Source organism: Carassius carassius, chromosome 43 (assembly GCF_963082965.1).
Source record: "Carassius carassius chromosome 43, fCarCar2.1, whole genome shotgun sequence".
Lineage (NCBI taxonomy): Eukaryota > Metazoa > Chordata > Actinopteri > Cypriniformes > Cyprinidae > Carassius > Carassius carassius.
Genome location: NC_081797.1, coordinates 14,173,235 through 14,196,034, shown reverse-complemented (window position 1 = coordinate 14,196,034; position 22,800 = coordinate 14,173,235). Strand labels below are relative to the sequence as shown.

At 36.2% G+C, this 22,800-nt stretch overlaps 1 protein-coding gene and 1 pseudogene across 2 annotated transcripts in view; one reads left to right on the top strand and one right to left on the bottom strand.

Moving 5' to 3' along the window:
• Positions 1-20,424, top strand: part of wasla (WASP like actin nucleation promoting factor a) — a 25,965-nt gene extending 5,541 nt beyond the window's left edge. The window contains exons 2-11 of one of the 2 annotated variants that reach the window (XM_059535621.1): positions 4,680-4,814; positions 4,899-4,985; positions 5,183-5,279; positions 7,450-7,473; positions 11,915-12,089; positions 12,897-12,939; positions 15,103-15,256; positions 16,956-17,473; positions 18,824-18,929; positions 19,299-20,424. In XM_059535621.1, the coding sequence (XP_059391604.1) occupies positions 4,680-4,814; positions 4,899-4,985; positions 5,183-5,279; positions 7,450-7,473; positions 11,915-12,089; positions 12,897-12,939; positions 15,103-15,256; positions 16,956-17,473; positions 18,824-18,929; positions 19,299-19,360 (1,401 nt within the window). In that variant the 3' untranslated portion in view covers positions 19,361-20,424. The remainder of the gene's footprint in view (positions 1-4,679; positions 4,815-4,898; positions 4,986-5,182; positions 5,280-7,449; positions 7,474-11,914; positions 12,090-12,896; positions 12,940-15,102; positions 15,257-16,955; positions 17,474-18,823; positions 18,930-19,298) is intronic. The other variant, XM_059535622.1, reaches the window with a different exon arrangement.
• Positions 20,423-22,800, bottom strand: LOC132124561 (leiomodin-2-like; annotated as a pseudogene).

Here is a 22,800-nt window from a genome sequence, read left to right as displayed (position 1 = left end):
TTTAGATGCAGTTCTGTCCAGAATGCAGCCCTGCTACTGAAAATACAGGTGATGAGAATAAACTTCATAAGAGTATGCACATGAGCCAGTGTTGGTGCATTGCATTTTTATTTTTATTCTTAAGATATTGTTTTGTATTTATTTATTTAAAAATTTTAAGATTGAAAAATTTGGTTTTGGTTCAGATTTTCCATCATATTTCACAATTATTCATTCTTTATAGTGTTTCTTTATTGTCAATGTGTGTTTGTATTATACAGTACAGACCAAAAGTTTGGACACACCTTCTCATTCAAAGAGTTTTCTTTATTTTAATGACTATGAAAATTGTAGATTCACACTGAAGGCATCAAAACTATGAATTAACACATGTGGAATTATATACATAACAAAAAAGTGTTAAACAACTGAAAATGTCATATTGTAGGTTCTTCAAAGTAGCCACCTTTTGCTTTGATTACTGCTTTGCACACTCTTGGCATTCTCTTGATGAGCTTCAAGAGGTAGTCACCTGAAATGGTCTTCCAACAGTCTTGAAGGAGTTCCCCGAGAGATGCTTAGCACTTGTTGGCCCTTTTGCCTTCACTCTGCGGTCCAGCTCACCCATAAACCATCTCGATTGGGTTCAGGTCCGGTGACTGTGGAGGCCAGGTCATCTGGTGCAGCACCCCATCACTCTCCTTCTTGGTCATATAGCCCTTACACAGCCTGGAGGTGTGTTTGGGGTCATTGTCCTGTTGAAAAATAAATGATGGTCCAACTAAACACAAACCGGATGGAATAACATGCCGCTGCGAGATGCTGTTCAGTATGCCTTCAATTTTGAATAAATCCCCAACAGTGTCACCAGTAAAGCACCCCCACACCATCACACCTCCTCCTCCATGCTTCACGGTGGGAACCAGGCATGTAGAGTCCATCCGTACACCTTTCCTGCATCGCACAAAGACACGGTGGTTGGAACCACAGATCTCAAATTTGGACTCATCAGACCAAAGCACAGATTTCCACTGGTCTAATGTCCATTCCTTGTGTTCTTTAGCCCAAACAAGTCTCTTCTGCTTGTTGCCTTTCTTTAGCAGTGGTTTCCTAGCAGATATTCTACCATGAAGGCCTGATTCACACAGTCTCCTCTTAACAGTTGTTCTAGAGATGTGTCTGCTGCTAGAACTCCGTGTGCCATTGACCTGGTCTCTAATCTGAGCTGCTGTTAACCTGCGATTTCTGAGGCTGGTGACTCGGATGAACTTATCCTCCACAGCAGAGGTGACTCTTGGTCTTCCTTTCCTGGGGCGGTCCGCATGTGAGCCAGTTTCTTTGTAGCGCTTGATGGTTTTTGTGACTGCACTTGGGGACACTTTCAAAGTTTTCCCAATTTTTCGGACTGACTGACCTTCATTTCTTAAAGTAATGATGGCCACTTGTTTTCCTGTCCTTAGCTGCTTTTTTCTTGCCATAATACAAATTCTAACAGTCTATTCTGTAGGACTATCAGCTGTGTATCCACCTGACTGCTGCACAACACGACTGATGGTCCCAACCCCATTTATAAGGCAAGAAATCACACTTATTAAACCTGACAGGGCACACCTGTGAAGTGAAGACCATTTCAGGTGACTACCTCTTGAAGCTCAAGAGAATGCCAAGAGTGTGCAAAGCAGTAATCAAAGCAAAAGGTGGCTACTTTGAAGGACCTACAATATGACATATTTTCAGTTGTTTCACATTTTTTTGTTATGCATATAATTCCACATGTGTTAATTCATAGTTTTGATGCCTTCAGTGTGAATCTACAATTTTCATAGTCATGAAAATAAAGAAAACTCTTTGAATGAGAAGGCGCGTCCAAACTTTTGGTCTGTACTGTACTTCTACTAAAGTCTGGACTTTATGTAGGATTTCACATTTGTTTAAATGCTTTGATAGATCAAATTAATCAAAGGAAAAATTCATCTGAAACGAAAATTTGTAAAAAAAAAAAAATTAGCAGGCCATCCAAGATATAGATGAGTTTGTTTCTTCATCAGAACAGATTTTGAGAAATTTAGCATTGGGCTACATCACTTGCTCACCAATGTATCCTCTGCAAGTGAATGGTTGCCGTCAGAATGAGAGTCCAAAGAGCTGAAAATCATCACGATAATCCACAAGAAAACCACTCCAGTTCATCAATTAAAGGTACAATTTGTAAGATATTTACACTAAAATATCCAAAAACCACTAGGCTAGTGTTATTTTCTCCAGCTGATTACTAACAATATCTCTAATGTTTTCAGCTTCTTGTAAAGCATGAGATAATTCCCATTCTAAACAGTGACACGGGGCAGTGCAGTCGCCTGTCAATGACGTTATCCCTTTACTGACATAGAAACCACATGAAAACAGTGTTGTGCACAAATGCGGAAGTAGTGTCTAGCGTCCAGCAAACCACTAGCTTGCTTCAAGCAGTTCCTTATTTACTTCTTCTTGCACGTTTTATGGTGGATTGTGTTATTTATGGAACATAATTACTGTTTACCGTCTGCCGCTGGTTCCTTTCGACAAGGACAGCTCCCGTAAATGTAGAAAAAGATGCCGCTCTCGCTTGTGTTTTGCTCGACAGGTGAGTTGTTTTGATTCGTATCTTTACAGAAAACGTATGCTATAACGATCAACCAGATTAGTATTATGGGGCATACAGTACATGCCAAACGCGGGGCATCGCATCTCTAGACCTGAGCGAGGAGCGTCTGATCCATAGTCTGATCGCGTCTTTGCATTAAATTTGTACGTAATCTACTCGCGCAAATCGTTGAACTTGCATTTGAAAATTATGACCTCAAACACAACATTTTTCAAAACTTTACCTCATCCGTTAAATCCATGATTTATCTTTCCATCTGATTGATGGCCGTCAGCGGTTGGGTAGAAGACAACAAATCCCATTATTCCACGCTTCTTAGCGTCATCATACCACGCGATTGTAATTGTTTTGGTAGTGCACCCTCTCATGGCAGGTCCTACAAACTGTACCTTTAAAAGGGAACTATTATGCCCCTTTTACAAGATTTAATATTGGTCTTGGGTGTCCCCAGAATGTGTCTGTGAAGTTTCAGCTCAAAAGACACAACAGATAATTTATTATAAAAGTTGGAAAGTGTCATTTTTGGGGTGTTTTAAAAAAGAGCTGTTGTGGAGTGGCAACATAACTGAGAGAGAGAGAGAACCGGTGTTTAGCCGAACATATGGGAAGCCAAATACACTGAAAGTGGGACGAAACCGCGCAATGTTACGGAGCTCACGGTGCACTGACTGACTTAACCGAGCCGTGCAGGTGCGCTACTGAACGAATCTCGCACTACGAACAGTGCAAATTAATCTCATAAGCACAATGCTGCCCAGTTAAAATAATACTATAGTGACATGACATTCACAAAGGAGTCTGGAGTGATACACATATTTAGATAGAATTTGAGGTGATTTAGAAAAATGAAAGTAATCCAGTGTCCTCAGCAGCTCAGATGTTGGGAGAAAATGAAGACTGTTATGTTCAGTCTTACATCCAAACAAAGAGCACCGGGATTGCTTATGAGACATTATTGAAGTTACAGCTGCTACATGCAGGACAGCACACAACTGCCGAGGGCGGAGACTGTATCAATGCAGGGCTGTCAATCAACCCCTGTGGTCCCTGTGTCAATCACACTGCATGCAGCAAACAGCAGATCCAAACAGCAGGCCTAGTGAGACTGACTTGGTTTAAAGGGGATTCAAAAATGAGTGGGTGGATTCTTATCATTGTAGGGTGGCTGTTTCAACACTGCCAACACACACTTATGTCCCATGTAAAAGTGGATTTGGCATAATAGGTGCCCTTTAACGTATTGTGAAGTGAGAAGCTGCGTGCTGGTAAAAAAAAAAAAAAATCAACCATAATAAGGCATATTAACTTGTTGCTATAACACATTTATATAATCCAAAAAATGATTGCTCCAGTGAAAAATGTCCTCTCACATCAATATCCACCAACATATTAGTTTTGGACTGTTTCTGCTTACAAGCAGTGCTTGATCTGTCCATAATTCTCTCTTGATTTAAACAAATTGACTTTTCCAGTGGATAAAGGAATGTTATGGATGGAGGGGTAGCACTTTATTTTACAGTCCTGTTGTTCATGTACATACCTATACATGTACTTATTATAGTAATTACAATAACTAGGTAATACAGTAGCTAGCTGCTAACCCTGAATCTAGCCCTACCCCATGTAGTTACCTTATATCACCAGCAAAGTGCAACTGGTAGAGGACTTGGTTTTTAGCTGGAAGCAATGATTTGAAGTTAAAAACATCTTAATAATGGTTTAGATTTTAAAACCATACAGCCTTTTACTTCACAAGACAATAGATTTACTGGAGTCATTTGGATTACTTCTGGATTATTGTAATATCTTATCAGCTGTTTGGACTCTCATTCTGGCGGCACCCATTCACTTCAGTGGATCCATTGATGAGCAAGTGATGTAATGCTAAATTTCTTCAAATCTGTTCTGATGAAGAAACAAACTCCTCTACATCTTGGATGGGCTGAGGGAAGAGTACATTTTCAGCAAATGACTGAAAAACAATTAATTTTAGGTTAATCATTAATTGTGTTTTTAGCTTGTTCCATGAAGTTCACGATTATTTTGGTTTTTGCAGACCTTGTGCTCAGCGGTGGTCCAGGTGTACGGGGCAGACAGGAGCTCGTCCTGGATCAAGAGGTGCTGTGGTGTGGCCTGTTTGGTCAAAGACAACCCTCAGAGGTCTTATTTTATCCGTGTCTTTGATATCAGGGTGAGCTCTCTGAGATCAAATAAACAGCAAAGATATCAGATCTTAAACCTTAATATAAAAAAAATGGGATTCTCATTTTTGCAGGATGGAAAAACAAAGTTTGAGCAGGAGCTCTACAATAATTTCACAATCAGTAGTTTGAGATCCTACTTCCTTACCTTCGCTGGAGATGTGAGTATTTTTTTTTTTCTTAATATTTCACGTTGTTGACCATTAGCAAGAAAGCAAACAGAGAGAACTTGGAAGAGATGTTCTGTGTAAAAGTTTGTTTGGCTAGTCACTTTCTTGTCGTTCTTGTAAAACTGCTTTTAGCATTAGGGCGGATGTGATCTGGCTTTTTTGGTCATATGGTGTGTTTTGCTCTTTAGTCTTGTCAGATGGGCCTCAACTTTGCCAGTGAAGAGGAAGCCAAACGATTTCGGAGTGCACTCAACGAACTGCTCAACAGACGACAGAGGAAAACTGGTAAATGAGCTGCTTTTAATTACTTTCCTTTTCTTTGAAGGGATGATAGTTCACCAAAAATGAAAATGATGGCATTATTCATTTACTCACCCATATGTTGTTCTAAATCTAATCCACATGACTTCCTTTTTTGATCTCGATTCAGTTTTATTTTTGGATGAACTCCCTATCAACTGATAAGCTTTACGTTCAATAGTAATCAAAAAAATGTCTAAAACCTTATTAGTGTCTAAAACATATCCTTCCAAATATGTGTTTCTCATTATAGTTCACCCAACAATGAGAATTATAATTATTTACTTATCTTCATATGCTGTTTAATTCAATTGGTTCTGGTTTGGATTCTGATATACCTATAAATACAGAAACAGTGCATGAATATAGCCTTTTATTTTGATAAATGTATATATGAGTACAGACTAGAGGTCGACCAATTGATTGGTTATGCTGATTAATCTGCACTGATAGTTGATTACAAAGACTATCAGTTATCGGCAAAAATCCATACCTTTAGTACGGGTCAATTTTTTATACCATAGAAATCTCATAATTCTTGTCACAAGTATCAAAATCACAAAAAGTAATACTAGCCTAAAAAAAGTGAGAGATTAAATAAGAATCGAATTACAAACAATAGGACAAAAAGCTACAGCAGAACAAATAAATAAGATACTACACACATTGTATAATCAAATGTATAAAAATATTCTTTACTGTGAAAATTAAATCTATATAAATCCTCCTCCTTAAATTTACAAAAGTGATTTAGTCAAGAGTAGATTTTCTCTTTTGTTGTTTGATTAACATGAATGACGGCCAGCAGAAATATTAGACTGCTGTCACTTTAAGAACTGCCAGGATCCAATATACTGTTACACACCTGTTTTCTATATATAAGTTTTGTTTGAGGAACAGACTAAAATATTTATTGTTATTAGTTCAAATCTGACCACACCGTCCAGCTCCTGTATGTTCTTGAGAATAGTGACATTTCATCAGAATCCGACATCCCAGTTCACGAAACCATTCTGACTGGTTCAGTTTTTGGATCCACACAAATCAATGGTATGACTTTGAAGAAGAATTGAAATAAGATTCAAAGCTCATACTTATTATCATATTTTTATTGGTGCTTGAAATCTCCAGTCGTCATTAATTGAAAGTTCATGGGAAAGAGCGACCAATACATTTTTTAAAATATCTCCTTTTGTGTTCCACAAAAGAAAAAGCAAGTCATATGAGTTTATAATGACATGCGGATGAATTTGTCATTTTTGGGTGAACTTTTCCTTCAACACACTCACTTATTAAGCTCACAGTTTCTCGTTAACCTGTTATTTCCTGTTGCCGGCTGCTCATTTGTAGTTGTGTTCATCTCTCCCCATCTTTCTTCCTGTTCCTTTCCGTCTGTGGTTGTAATCTGTCGTAGTTTAGCAAGTGTGCTGGTTTTCTCTCCATAGCGTGTGTCGTAAAACCTGCACAGTGGCCCTTTTCTCCTCATGTCCCTCTTGTAAAAGCAGCAGTCTCTCTCCTCACTTCCTGGATGGGTTCCAGTACTTCCTGCTCTGTTTTGCATGCTGGGCTTTGAAGTTTAGGCTTCTCTCTGCACTTACTGATTTTTAAAGAGGCCCTGGTGCCTTATACGCCTCCTATGTCTGCTTTGCCTGCCCTCTCTTTACATTTAATGTGATTGAATTCCGAACAAACATGTTTCATCACTTCTCAGTTGGATTACATTTACGTACAGTGAATTGTTTCGCAAACTCTAAGGAATAATAATAAAAAAAATTGTATTAAATAAAGAATGCAAGCCTTCATAGCATTACGTAAACAGCAAAGATAGCAAGTTTTTTAAAATGAAAATCTTCCATCTGCCATTTCCTCAATATTCGCGTCATTTTTGCCAAGCGCTGCCATGCCCAAATGCGACCACGTCAAATAATTAGCACATTCTTAACAAATTTTTCGCAAATACGACTGTTTTGGACACAGTCTAGAGCCCTGGTGACTCTGTTTTCCATCTTGTTCCCTAACCTTTCCAAAACTAACGTAATTTAACCATTCCCTTCTCCTCTGGGTGACCTGCTAACTGTCTCCCTCTCTGTTACTGACCTCACTAGTCTTTTAATTCAGCCTCCACATTTTAAAAGTCTTAATTTTGTTTTTGCAGAGAAAAGGCGTGACCCACCAAATGGTATGTGTCCTGGTACTTGCATACACTTATACATTTACTCCTAATGTAATCAGAGCTAACCGGTTTGCTTGTTGTTGTTGTTTTAAATTCCCTTTTTGACAGAATTATGCTGAAATGCGCACACACGCACATAATGTATCTTCCACAGAAATCAAAACACATTCTTGAATGAGTGTCGTCAGGCATGAGCGTGATTCACACAAACACAGATCCACATTGTACATGACCTAGATGAGAGTAGCGTTCAACCGCTGACTGGAGGCCTGAGGTCAGTCTGTGCGCTGGGTGCCGTGTGTATGCCACATGGATCATTCCATGCCACTGCGACTCGCTCCCATTCAGTTACATCAAAGAGACCATGTTTCCTCACTTGTGTAGTTTAAAGGTTTTCTCCTGGAGGTTCATCAGGGTTATGGCACTGGTTTCAGTGAGTAAGTGAGTGACGTGACATACAGCCAAGTATGGTGACCCAGACTCAGAATTCGTGCCCTGCATTTAACCCATCCAAAGTGCACACACACAGAGCAGTGAACACACACACAGAGCAGTGGGCAGCCCGAGACTCGAACCCACAACCCTAGGGTTAGGAGTCAAACTCTCTAACCACTGGGCCAAGACTTCCCACATATATATTTTTGATGTCCCTTAGAAGCTGTAGTTGCAAGTTACTAAATGATCTTGTAAGCTTTGTCAGTATCCTGCAGCAGGATATGTTTGATGCTATTTACAGGCCTATTTTTTTTTTTAAAGAATGCTATAGGAAATATCAAACCAAATTAAGTGTTTTTTTGTTTATATATTGAGTATTTCCTGTTGAAGCATAATTTGGGGCAGGGCATAAATTATATATATATATCTATCACTGTGATTATTTTTGTTATATTTCATTATAATCAAATTATAGTATATGTAAAAATATTCTTTTACAAACCACCAAACCAAGACTATTGTTAGTCAGAGGCTCGCATTGCTTTAATTTTTTTTACAATGTAATATTTTTACATTAATTATATAATTTATGATTATTAGATTATAAAATCTGTGTGTGTGTGTGTGTGTGTGTGTGTATATATATATATATATATATATATATATATATATATATATATATATATATATATATATACACACACACACACACACGTATATAATATATATATATTTTTTTTAGAATGCTATAGAAAATATCAAACCAAATTCTGTGTTTGTTTGTTTGTTTATTAGTGTATTTATTTATTTACAGAGTATTTCCTATTGAAGCAATCATTTGGGGCAGGGCATATTTATTTATTCATTTAATAAAACACTGAACATGACTTACTATTGTTACTCAGAAGTGTTTTTTTATAATTACTTTTTGTAATGTTTTCTAAGTTATATTATCTATTTATTTATATATATATATATATATATATATATATATATATACACACACACACACACACACATATACATACGTGTGTGTGTGTGGAATTTTTGTTTTACTATTAATTGTAAATATGTAATTATCTATTTTTTATATTTTTTGTCATTTCAAAAATGCATAAAATATAAGTAATAAAATAATATAATAAAAAGTATAATTAATTAAAAATGTCGGCACCCATGTGCCATCAAATATTTGGTTAATTTTCCCAAAAGTTACAAGACTGTACATTAAAAATGCTATTGTAAGTTTGATTTCATGTGGTAATTAAAGGTAAATTGTAATTTTTGCAAGAATAATCCTGAACACTCACTACGTCTGCCATTGGTTGACTAAACAGATAGCCCCGCCCCAAACTCACACCATTGGTTCATTCAGTGTTGTTTGGTAGCAGTGTTTGTTTTGATAGCACCACACTATTTACATTTACTTTCCAAGGGATTCAGCCTTTTTTGTTTTAGCATTACCAGCCAATCAGATTCATCTCCAGTCTGAAATGTTATTATCTGTGACATTAAGTCAACATATTTGTTCTAGATTTGATAAGGCAGCTCTGGAGGCCAGTTCCATTGTTTTCCTCCCTCAATCTGTTCACATTCATAATTTATAGCTGTTGTTCCAAGCATATTGCGCCCCTGCTTGACTATACAATGAAGAATATAGCCGTTCAAATCAGATTTCTGCGATGCGTCGTACCATCGAAAAGCAAGTGCAATCTTTCTCCAGCACATTTCCTTCCCCTGCGCTTCCTCATTGTTGATATCTGACAGAGCGAGCTCTGATATAGTTTGCTGTTGATGAGTAGAGATGCTAATCACCGATTCGCTGTGAAACATCTGTCAGATGAAGCAAAGAAAACCCTTGTGTATTATAAAAGCGTGGCTTTGCCTGCAGTTGAAGACTTGTAATGCTTACAGCAAATTTCAGAGATTGAACTGGATCAGCAGTTCCTTATGTAATATTCCGCATTTAATTCAGGATCTGGTGGACGGTTAGATCACAAAACTCTCTCAATTGGTTTAAAGAGCGTCTCCAGAGGCTGCTTAGCTTGCTAACTTCTCGCTAAGGTGATATTAGCTAGCTTCTCGCTTCACGCCTTAATACTGGGCCACAGATGAGATGATGTTCTTCACGACCTTCCTGTCTGCCCCATCCCAGGATTTTTTAGAGAGCGTTTCGAGGCCAGGTGGTAGATCGTTGCCCCTGTGATGCTTGGTGTTGTCTGGGGATGAACTGAACATGTCTTGACCTCAGCCTCACTTTAACACACTGCTGAAGCTCAGGGGCGACGGACCCTCAATCTCTACAGAGGACGTCCTCTCGGGTCACGGTGGAGGTCACAGGAAGCTCCTGGCTCTCGCCTGAGGTACAGTAGGGCTTTAGCAGCTCTTCTGTGACTCCTCACGGTTCTAGTGAAGAAGTGAGCATGTGCTTCTGAACTGGGTCGTGGATGTGAGTGAAGCATCTCTTGGGGACTTTGGAAATCTGACGTCAGAAGTTTTTAGTGTGAAGATCTTTAGTTTTCACTTTACTTTACGAAATTCTGAGAGGGGTCTTTTTCTTAATAGTTTTTTTAATGCTTTTGGCACAAAGAATTATTAGACTACATAAACAGAATTATTATTACTGTAGTCTTTTGGATTGTAGCTTTTGAGATACAGTTGAAAGGGATAAGGTGTTTTAAATGATTTATTATTATTTTTTTTATATATGTTTAAATTCCATAAAAATCAATATAATATATTTGACAGTTTTTTTTCTTAGTTTTATTCTGTAATATGGCACAAAAAAATTTGACTGCATCCATTTTTATTATTATTATTAAACATTTTATGTATTTTTGATACATAAACAGATTAAGACAAATCTAAATATAATGACAAACACAATAACAATGAAAATAATTATATTCGTTTTTTACTCCGAACAAAATTATTATTTTTATTGTATTATTTTAGAATTATAATATTTAAACCTTTTATTTATACAGTGTTATTTATACTTATTTTATGCAGTTTACATGTACATTTTGATACATTAACAGAATTATTAATCTTTTTATTTAATAATCATAATGTTTAAACATTTTATTCATAAATATTTGATAAAAAGATTGTTTAAGAAAAAATAACAATTATATTAATCCATTTTAATTATACATTTTCTTGCAGGAACTGAATAATATTAATAAAATTATACTCTTATAAAAATAAAATGTATGCCATTATATTTTTATTATAAACATTAATTATTATTATTATTATAATAATGCTTAATATACCTAAGGTATTTAATTTTTTTTTTTTTTTTACATGTACAATTGTTGTTATTTAACAGTAATCATACATAGAATGGTTAATATCATTAATAATATTAATTATAAACTCGTGAGTAGTAAAAAGTGAATAATCTAACCATTTCATTAAGTGACTTTTCCTTCTTCAACACAGTAATTTAAAGGTGTTACAGTGGTTCATTTTTTATTATTATTATTATCGTTATGGGCCTGTGGATTCAGACCATGTCTCTGGACTTCACACTGAACTCTCTAACTGTCTTGAAAGCAGCTGCTAGCTAATGCTTGTGGTTTGGGGAAAGTTTGACACAAAGCCTGTTGTTCAGCAATGCTCCTTTCTTTGAAAGCTGCTTTTTATCGCCCACATTGTGCTGTGATGAGAATCATTATGACGGGGCATATGTGTTTGGCTTGTGGCCGTGCTGGTCAATGCTATATTTGCATAATGCAGTCATGTTTATTTAAATGAAACTTAGCTCATGAAAGGTAGCTGAAATGAATACATACTAACTGAATATTTAAAACCGACATTTATTTTCAATCTTGCTATAAAATGATCATGTACAGTATGCGTTTGATTCCTCTTAGCTTGCGCGGGACAGAATCAGCTGTTGTTGGCGAGCTCGGCCAGAGACGACTGCTGTCACTCTCACAGGGACGTGTGTGCAACAGCTCAGAGATTCTCAGGCAGCAGCTAATCAGTTTTGTCATGTGCCCAGGACCCTCTCTCCTGATGGCGACGGTGGACATCAAGAACCCCGAGATCAACAACAAACTCAATGTGTCCCACATCAATAACATGGTGCACAGTGGCCTTAACAAGAAGGAGAAGAAGGTCAAGGGCAAGAGGAAGAAGTTAACAAAGGCTGACATCGGGACGCCAAGCAACTTCCAGTGAGTCTTTAACTACAGCAGTTGCAGTACTTCCTTTGTTGGCAGGAAGTGACATCAGTAATGCATAATAAAAATGCAGACATGCTGCTGCTGGGTTTTTATTTTTATTCTCCTGTCGTTTTCTGTCCATATGTCAATCATTAACTTTAAATTTGTAGTGTTGTTTATTTGTTATGCTTTTAACCCTTTTTCCACAAAGGAAATGCTAATGTTAATAAATTGGACGAAAACTTATACTTGTAAACGTTTTTCACATATGATATAACAACCTACCAAAAAACAGTTTAGAATTTTTGTGATTATTATATATTATTATATATGATTATTTTTAGTCTTTTTTTGCAGTATTGATAATAAATATTGTCAACTTTTTTTATTTTTATATATTTTTTTTACTAATTGGTCTCTGGGCTTATGCCAATGTTATTGTGTTATTGAGATACTTGTATAGTAAAAAAAAGAAATGTCAGTAAATCTTAAATTTTTATTACTATTAATTGTAACCTTGACTTATGCACCTTAGTTTTTAAGTGAGCATTGCACAAAATGATCCCCAAATATTTTTTCCCACTTTAAAACGGAGGTGCATAAGCTCAGATCAGCGTGACCTGGAGCCAATCAGTCCCTAGAGAAATCTAGACTGATCTAGACAAAAAGACTGATTGATTTACAATATAACACAATGAGAGATTTAAAAAGAAGATACACGCAAGCACAATGGTTAAGTTTCTTTTTTCCCTTTCCTCATGTTGTATTAGTTGTTGTTGTTTATGCCAGTCTGACTGTGCTTAACGCAATATTTTCCAGGCACATCGGTCATGTAGGATGGGATCCGAACACAGGCTTCGACGTAAGTACACAACAACCACTTGCTCTGTCACATTTGCACGCTCTCCCAGACATATTGAAGAATCTCTGATAGGAAAACAATGCTGACCTGTGTAGTAATGGCATGATGAAATGCCTCAATAGCCTTGTGTTCATGCAGGCTGAAGCATCTGACGCCCACAGCACTACCCAGACTGCTTCTGTCCACAGCAGCGAGCTGTCTGTGTATTTGCACTGTGTGCATTTTAAATGGGTTTGTTATGGAAAGATATTACAAACTGCTGCCTATTTATGAAGCAATAAGAAATTCAGGCTACTGGTGCAAATAAAATGAGATGCTGTTGCTCTTAACTAACTGGAAAAATGTGCAAATGCTCTGAAGAAGCCTGACATTTGAAGGTTTGCATTATGCATGCAGCTGGACTGTTAAGCATGACATAATGGATGGTTGTAGCTGAGATGGTTACTTTTAGCAGTTTGTTCACTAGGTGGCAGGATTGTGCTGTATTTGAGAACAGCATGAATGCTGGGAAATCATGTCTAGTGCTTGCAAGGCAGAATTGCCTTGTAACACTTTCTGTGAAGCCCATATTTATAATACATTATAAGGGTATTCTTTAAGCATTATAATGAATGCATAATGCATTATTAAAAATGTTCTAATTCATAAGAAAAGTTTTAATGTATTATAATAGTTATTTGTGGTTATGGTTTTGTTGATACTTATTTGAGCTTTTAAGAGCTTGGTGATTTAGAACACACAGCGAATAGTTGCAATGGATTATATTTCTGATAGTTATAATCTATTATAAGTCTCACAACTTCCCATCTCTCTTGTGTTACTTTAACTTAAAGCAATCAAAGACCGCTTCTAAGTATAGAAATAAAAAATTTTTTTTTTTCTCACACAGCCATAAGATCAGATGTTTAATATGACACAATTGCTTATTTATTATATTATCAGTTTGATTATTTTGATGGTACCCTTTAGACAGCTGTTGAGAAGTAACTCTGCAACTACATATCAACTAGAAGGTATTGGAGTATTATTAATATAACAATTACAGTATACCATTCATTGTAATGCCTTAGGTTTGCCCATATAATTTATTAGAAATATGAGCTTCATAGAAAGTGTTACCAGAATTTCTCTTAAGATTTTAATCATCATTATCTTATCTTAAAAAGAAAAGTCCCCATTAACTTGCACTTAAAAATGTCACTGACTTTTACTTATTTTTGTTTTACTTATTTATTAAAATAATATATAATTTACATTTTGGTAATGGGATCAAGTTTTAAAAATACTCACGTATTTTTTACTTATTAGTTTTGTTTTATTTTATTTTAATTTTAGATAAGTTTTTAGTTATCGATATAAGATTAATATAATAAGTCAATCTAATTTATTTTAGCCTTATTTTTTATAATAGTTATACTTTTAAAGAAATGTAAGAAAAAAATTTGAAAATCACTATGAACTTGGTAATCTTTAGAAAAACATACTTCAGAAATAAGATTGAAGTTTGAAAACTGTTAAAGAAATAGTTGAAAAACTAAAACTAACCAAAAATGCAAATTGCCATTTATTTACCTAATTTCCTAACCTTTATGGGTTTCTTCCTTCTGTTGAGCACGAAAAAAGATATTTTGAAGAATGTTGGTAACCGGTAGCCATTGACTACAAAAAAGAAAGGAAAAAAAATACCATGGAAGTCAATGGCTACCGTCAACATTATTCAAAATATCATCTTTTATCTCACACTTCAGCATTCAAAAACTAACCAACAGTGATAATCATATTTGCATACTGAGTTGTGATTTGCTCCTACATCTGTTTGCATACTGGACTGTGATTGGGCCTTTTGACTTTGCACCAATTTACTCATTATCATTAATGTGTGTATATATAATCTCTCTTCTTTCTTCTTCTATCTATATTTAGTTGTGCTTACTAAGGCAAGCATCACTATTACTATTGCTCATACTTAAGGTTGGTGAACAAACCCCTAACCATAAATAGAACATTTCGGCAACAAATCTGCACGTTTCTGCTACGGGAATGACACGGGCCAAAAAATCTAGTTTTGCTGAACTTTATCAATTTTCTTTTGTTGCCTTGCAAGCACTTGTATTTCATTAAAGGATTCTAGTAAATAAACAAACAGTGGTTTTTATTTTGCAGTTGAATAATTTGGACCCGGAGCTGAAGAACCTGTTTGACATGTGTGGCATCTCTGAGGCCCAGCTCAAAGACAAGGAGACGTCGAAGGTCATCTACGACTTCATTGAGAAGAAGGGCGGCGTAGAGGCTGTGAAGAATGAGCTGAGGAGACAAGGTGAGACTGATCGCTGTCCTCTGTGGCCTCATCATATTCATGTGTCTGTCCACCAACCAACCATTTCAGGCCTGAATCAACAAAAATAGCCCAAAACTTCCCCTAGCTGGTTATTTTTGAGTACTTTTTCTCTCCTCTGTGAAAACAAAGTGTTGCATGAAACAGCAAAGCCAATATGTCGTTTCATGACATTAAAATAATGTGGCTGTGATGCATTCCTCTAAGGATTTTATACAGAAGTTGGGTGCATATATTAGCATTTTGTATTTGATCAATATATGTGGTTTTCCTTCAGGTCCTCCCAGGTGGTGCGGTAGGTGGAATGTGTGTGTTTCATTCTGAGTGAAACCTGCTTAGATTTGCATGTGCTAGAGGTCTGATCCTTTGCATATTGGCATGAGGTTTTACCAATATCTAATGTATCTTTATAGAATAGCATTTGTACATATGGATTTGTTCCATGATTCTTCGTGAGGCATTTGTTTACTTATGTTGATCTTAAAAAAAACAAAAAAAAACTTTTGTTACTGATTGGTGTGGTGCAAAATTTCGTTTCTTCCCCTCTAGAGTGAAGGTCTTACTCTAGTTTTAAAGACCCCATGAAATTAAATTGACTCTGGGGAGAAAATTAGACTAAATTTAGCTAATGTGACTGCATCCTTAATTTATAAATGGGATCTGGGTAGCTATTTTTAATTGAAAATATTATAAATAATAAATTGTTGTTGTTATAATTATCACGTATTTCAGTAATTTATTGTACTCATTTATTATCATCATTTTTTATTATTGTTATTTTTATTATGGAATTCAATTATTACTTTTCACATAAGAGAAAATGTATTTCACCTACATCTACATGAGTTAGGAAGTCATAATTTTGATGTGAGATGCGTTCATGTAGGGCTGGGCAATATGTCCAAAAAATGAACGCGATAATTTTTTAAATATCAGTCGATTTCAAGAATTATCATGATAAATGTCAAATTTTTATTTATTTCGAAACAGATTTTTCTCCAAAGTGATCGCTGCTGAAACCAGATAGTTTAAGTTTTTTTGTTTGTTTGTTTTTTTTTAAATATCATCGGTTTTCCTTAAACCATTATATTCCACACCCATGTGTTCCTGTGGCTCAGTGGTAGAGCATTGCATTTGCAGCGCAAGGTTTTGGGTTCGATTCCCAGGGAACACGTTAGGTAAAAACTGTTAGCCTGTATGCAATGTTAGTTGCTTTGGATAAAAGCTTCTGCTAAATGCATACATTTTATTTAATTTTGGTTTAATATAGTACCTCAATACCATGGTAAAAATATAACTATATGGTTTTTAGTTATCTTAGTTAATAACAACCTTCTGAATTGAAGCAGTGTGTTTGTGTAAAAGAAATATCAAAATGTAACTACTTCATAAACCAAAATCTCTAGCTTCCGCTAACCGTCGTATGCAAGTACTTGAGAAAGTGTCATTCCAGCAGATGACGTAGGCATAGCGCAAGCTCCGGTGAGAAGTGACAAATGCCATATTTTCTCACTGAAACACTTCTAACTCGGAAACTGAAAGTTCACAGATTCCCACTCATGATTAAGGCTTTGCGGTGGCATTCATATGCATTCAGTTTAGAAATATGGAGAGGCTGCATATTTATTTATTTATTTATTTATTTATTTTAACGCTAACAAATCTGTTTCTACTCTTTCAGCACCCCCCCCTCCACCCTCCCGGGGCGGCCCACCACCCCCACCCCCTCCTCACACTTCTGGACCCCCACCTCCACCACCCCCAGTGCGGGGACGAGGAGCCCCACCACCCCCTCCACCTTCAAGGGCCCCCACAAGTGCACCCCCTCCACCGCCTCCATCCCGGCCTAGCATGGGAGCACCTCCACCACCACCACCTCCCAGCAGAGGGCATCCACCTCCCCCTCCACCTGCCCCCGCTTCCATGCCACCTCCCCCGCCACCACCACCTCCATCTGGAGGAGACGCCCCTCCTCCACCTCCTCCTCCACCGCCTCCTCCTGGACCTCCTCCACCCCCTGATATGGACGGAGGTCACAGCGAATCAACGCCCTCGCCCTTGGGCGGGAAATCAGCTCTGCTGGAGCAAATCAAGGAGGGCGCTCAGTTAAAGAAGGTGGAGCAAAACAACAGGCCAGTGTCGTCCACAGGACGGGACGCGCTACTCGACCAGATCCGACAGGGCATCCAGCTCAAAATGGTGAGGACAGATGCTAACACATCCTGATGTGTCCCAGACAAAGGTGGAGGACCAGCTGCTCACCTGTCACTGTCAGTCATCCAGTGTGTTAAAGGTTTTAAACTGCCAGTTACATTTTCATGTAGCAAATCAGACCGTTTTGTCACCTATATGTTTTTATACGGTTTTATTCTTTTATTTTTAGGTTGATAATTTCATTTTATTTTATATGCGTTTATATATAAATAGATGTATGTGTATATGTGAAACAGTGGTGGTCACAAGAACATCTTATGCAAAAACATACTGTAATACTTTTTGTATAATAAAATAAAATATAGAATTAATTTTATTATAAAAAGTTATTGTATTATATTTGGATGGTTATGTATGTGACCCTGGACTACAAAACCAGTCCTAAGGGTAATTTTTTTTTTCTTTAAATTGAGATTTTATTTTAAATTTGAGATTGACATTATTTTAAAGCTGAATAAATTAGCTTGTTATGATTTGACAATATTTGGCCGAGATACAACTATTAGAAAATCTGGAATCTGGGGGTGCAAAAAAAATCTAAATATTGAGAAAATAAAGTTGTCCAAATTATGTCCTTCGCAATGAATATTACTAATCAAAAATTACGTTTTGATATAATTATGGTAAGAAATTTACTAAATATCTTCACAAAACGCGATCTTTACTTAAAATCCTAATGATTTTTGGCATAAAAAAAAAACAATTTTGACCCATGCAATGTATGTTTGGCTTTTGCTACAAATATACCTGTGCTACCTATATATATATATATATATATATATATATATATATATATATATATATATATATATATATATATATATATATATATATATATAAAATGTATGTATCACAAGGGACACCTTATGCTCACCAAGGATGGATTTATTTGATCAAAAAAAAAAAAAAAAACTGTTATACTGCAAAATATTACTTCAATTTAAAAAAAAACTGCTTTCTATTTGAATGTACGGTATTTTGAAATGTAATTTATTTACAGCAGCCGTCGCATGAAACGTTTCATTCATCAATCTTAAAAACAGTTGTGCTGCTTTATATATATATATATATATATATATATATATATTTTAGGATTTGTTCCTCAAAAGAAAGTTCAAAAGAACAGCATTTATTTGAAATAGACTTCTTTTGTGATTATATTAATGTTTATAAAAAATGATAAATTACTGTTGATTTTGATCAATTTAATGCATCCTTGAATTAAATTATAAAAAAGAAAAAAAACTAGTGTGAGTCCTCAAATACTTTCATAACTTGTTGTAGGAGCCATTATTTTGGTCTGGTTGTCTGATAGCTTTCCTCTTGGATGTTCAGGTATCAGATAATGACTCAGGACCACCCACCCCTGCTCAGTCAGCAGGCATTGTTGGAGCTCTGATGGAGGTGATGCAAAAGAGGAGCAAAGCCATCCACTCCTCAGGTAAGTGCTTGTTTCAGGCTCTCAAAGGTTTGTTCAAAACAGGCCACTCAACTGCTGTTGATCCAGATAAATTGAGTTTACATACTAAAATATGCTCTGTTACGTTTTTAAGATGACATAGCATGTCAAGCCCAATTTAAAAGATTATTTTTGTGACGTGACCGATTATGACTTTTTTCCTCTTCATTCTTAAATCGCAACATCCCAATTTAAATCAATGTGTTTTCTGACATAGATTCATGCTAGTGTCAAGGGCATTTTTCATACTCTAATATCCTTTGGTTCCTTTGAGTTTGTGCGTTAATGGTATTGTCAGTAAATTATGAAATATTTAAGGAGGTTATGCATTTTTGTTTTTTTGGTCCTCAGATGAAGATGAGGATGATGAGGATGACGAAGACTTTGAGGATGATGACGAATGGGATGATTAATCCCGCAACACTAACCCCAACCAGTAGAGTAAATGATACTACATTCTCATTTCCCCAAATTTTACTCCCATTCTGTTTTTTTTTTTTTTTAAATTGCTGTATATTTTTGTTGCTTTTTTTTCCCTTTTTTTAAATACTCTGTGCAATACCCCTCATGTAATCTGTAAAGTATTGTCATTTATCCTCTGTAAAATAATCTCCTGGAATAACCATGTGAAGTTTTATGCCAGGATTCATGATTTGTTGACCTGAATGTTTTTGTTCCCCTGTGAGTGGGGAAAGGGAGATGGACGGGACGCTCGATGTCCTTGTTAATTGTTGATTAATGATTTAGATAACACTATTTTCATACCCTACTTTTCTGTACCTTCGATTTTCTTATTCAAATCCTAGTTTAGCATTCTTAGATTTGGTAAGAGATTCTCCTATCAGAATATGTATGTCCCCTGTATTGTTTCCCTTGTAAATGTACACCAGGCTGATATATTGAGGCTATATATATTTTTGCACGGATAACAAAGAAATTCACTACAGGATGAGAACACATTGGCTGAACACGTTAAATATGATTTCTGTGGTAATCACAATCAGCGTCACACTACATTGCACGTCCCAGAGTAGACCGTTCTGAGTTTTTGATTTCACTTTATTAACAAGAAAATAATATACGATAGACTCCAACCGGCAAAATCGTGAGTACAGCTTTCTCCTTGATGTGAAAAACCATCAATTCCCAAATATAGAATTTCATTCATATCAAGAAAAAAATAAATAAAATTAAAAAAAACACACACAATTTAAACTTCCATTTGTTAGATGCTTTTGCAGGTCAATGCTTGACTGATGACTAAATTTAAGTCAATTGAAAAAACAACAACAACAAACTTTGTGTACAGTTAATGCTGGTTTAACAGTATTGTCTGTCTGAACGGATTTTGCTGTCCTCGTCCTGTAAGGATAGTGCTGACAAAAATTGTATAATTGATATCAAATCTTACATGAGGGTTGGAATGTGGAATGAAAACACTAAATTCTATACTTAAATAAATGGTATTATTTACAAACCTGAGATATGGTGCTTTTCTTTTTAATAACCTGCATTTTTTTGCAATGCATGTATATTTTAACTTGTAGCTTTACCAACTTGTGTAGATACTGCTTGCATGCCTGTGCATCTTTGATGGCTAAAATTACTGGATCAGACAGAATCAAACTCAACTAGTTGCATGACCAATACTTTGGATTGAGGTATGGCAGTCAGCTTTAAAAGTAAATCAACTATTTTCTTCTTGGATTCAATTTCTCTCATATTATGTAAGTTACAAAGCAGTTGTTGAAGCTACTCATTGAGCAAAATATTTTGTTGGTGGAAAGAAGTTACAAAAACACTTGTGTTTGAATATGTGTATAAATAATGTATTTCAGATTCAATGCCAGATAAGGGATAAAAAAAAATTAATTTCTGTTGTTTGTTTTACAGTTTCATTATATATGAGCCGTTTTATACATCAGGAACAATGGTTATTGGTGACCTGCAAAAAAAAAAAAAAAAGGTTACGCTAGTCAATGTAATGTTAAAACTGCCACTTATACTGTATATTGTATGTAGTATGCATGGCAGAAGCATTAAGTAAAAGCCACACAGGATACTAATGTCTCAAGATCAAAACAGGAATGTCCACCCACATATTTGTATGCATGTCAGTTATGAAACGGCATGAGCTTGAGTAAAAAAATGTTACATCATCTATCCCTTTAAAAATTTTTATTTACTTCCACTGAGAACTTGAAATTTTGAATGCTTTTTGAAGCCCTCAAATAAGAGCATGTTTTCACTCTTGGCAAGTACAACTTGGCGACATCATCGTTAGTGCGTCAAAACTAAACTTACCATCTATTTAATTTGAACTAGAATTTATGCGTTTTCCACTGGATAATGATTTCATGATAACTTCAATGATCTCAATCAAAACAACCACTGAATGAATAATTCGGTTCTTGGTATAAAAAGGTAATTATTGCTTAAAGTCTTCAATCGATTCCCAGGAGACCTGATTTGGCAGGGTTGGTGTTTTTCAAACCCCTGGTTCAGAAGTTCCTATCTTGTACAGTAATATCGTTTGAGTGAATTACTAATTTGTGCACAGTTTTTAAGTCTTACGTACTTTGTCTTGGACAAATTCTAAATGTCTTACCCTTCTTAGTGTACCAATGCTGCTTCTACAAATAGCTGCCAGTAGATCATCACACTTTGACCCCTTGGTGCCTCCCAGACTCTTTCTTTTATCTTCTCTTCTCAAAGGTACTGGTTTTTAATTTTGAAAAATGTTCTTGATATGTTTGTCCCCCGTGAGTTTGTGTCCTTTATTTGCATTAGCCTCAAAACTTTCTATTGCTGTTTCTTCTTGTTGCTTGACGATTTAAGCAAATTTTTTTTTTATTTGTAGTTGGAACATTGTTCACAACATTTGGTTGACTGTGAGGATGTTTTGGTAAATGAGAACAGACCAATGGCTGCTTCCCTTGTGTAGCATCTTTTTCTGTTGAAATCTGGAACTGAAGGGACTGTGTATTTTCCACAGTGTCACATGTCTTAGATTGCTCCTCACTTCTTTCTAGATGATCTTGTTCTTTCCTTTGTTGCAGCCGCATTAGCCTCTGGCAGTCCTGGTTGGGGGTTAAAATACCAGTTGCGCTCATCCTTGGACCAGGTAAGTGAAAGTGGTATCCCAGTTTCAACAGGGTGGTGTTGTCCCTCAGCAATTTCACCATTTCTATCTCTACTTGGCCTCCACAGATGTGCCTCTGGTTGTGGAATCGGAGCTCCACTAGTGTTGTGTTGTAGTGAAGTGACCCAACCAAAGCCAGAATACCTTTGCCTGAAATGAAGTTGGAATCAACATAACCTACTTGATCATCCACATGGGCGTTGGCAAGGCTGAAAACCTCAACGTGAGTGTTGCGAATAAATGCATCAGCAAAGCTCACCAAAACCTCTTGGGATATGTTCTCAATGTTGTTTAGGTTAACTTCACTCAAAGAGTTGTTGTTACTCAAGATGTTTTCCAAGGTCTTAACAACGTCAGTGGGGTTACCACTTGGTCTTTTGACCGATGTTGCCATTCCTCTTGCGATCTAATCGGGACAAGTCCACAAAATTAGAATTGCTTGACCTTGCTTCTTTCTCCCCATCACCTCGTTCAGAGCCCCAAGTTTTGTTGCTCTCCCTCCTCTTCATTATCCTCAGGCTCTTCACTGCCACATTCCTCTTCACTCTTATCTGTCTGGCACTCACCCATGCTGTCCTGTGTGTCACAATAGAAAGGAAAACAAGGTTGAGCTCTGGCATACCTCAAGCAATGATGCTTAATTAAGAAAGATATCACCAGCTGAGACAACTGAGACACCAGATGAGCAATAACTATGTTCTGTTGAAGCAA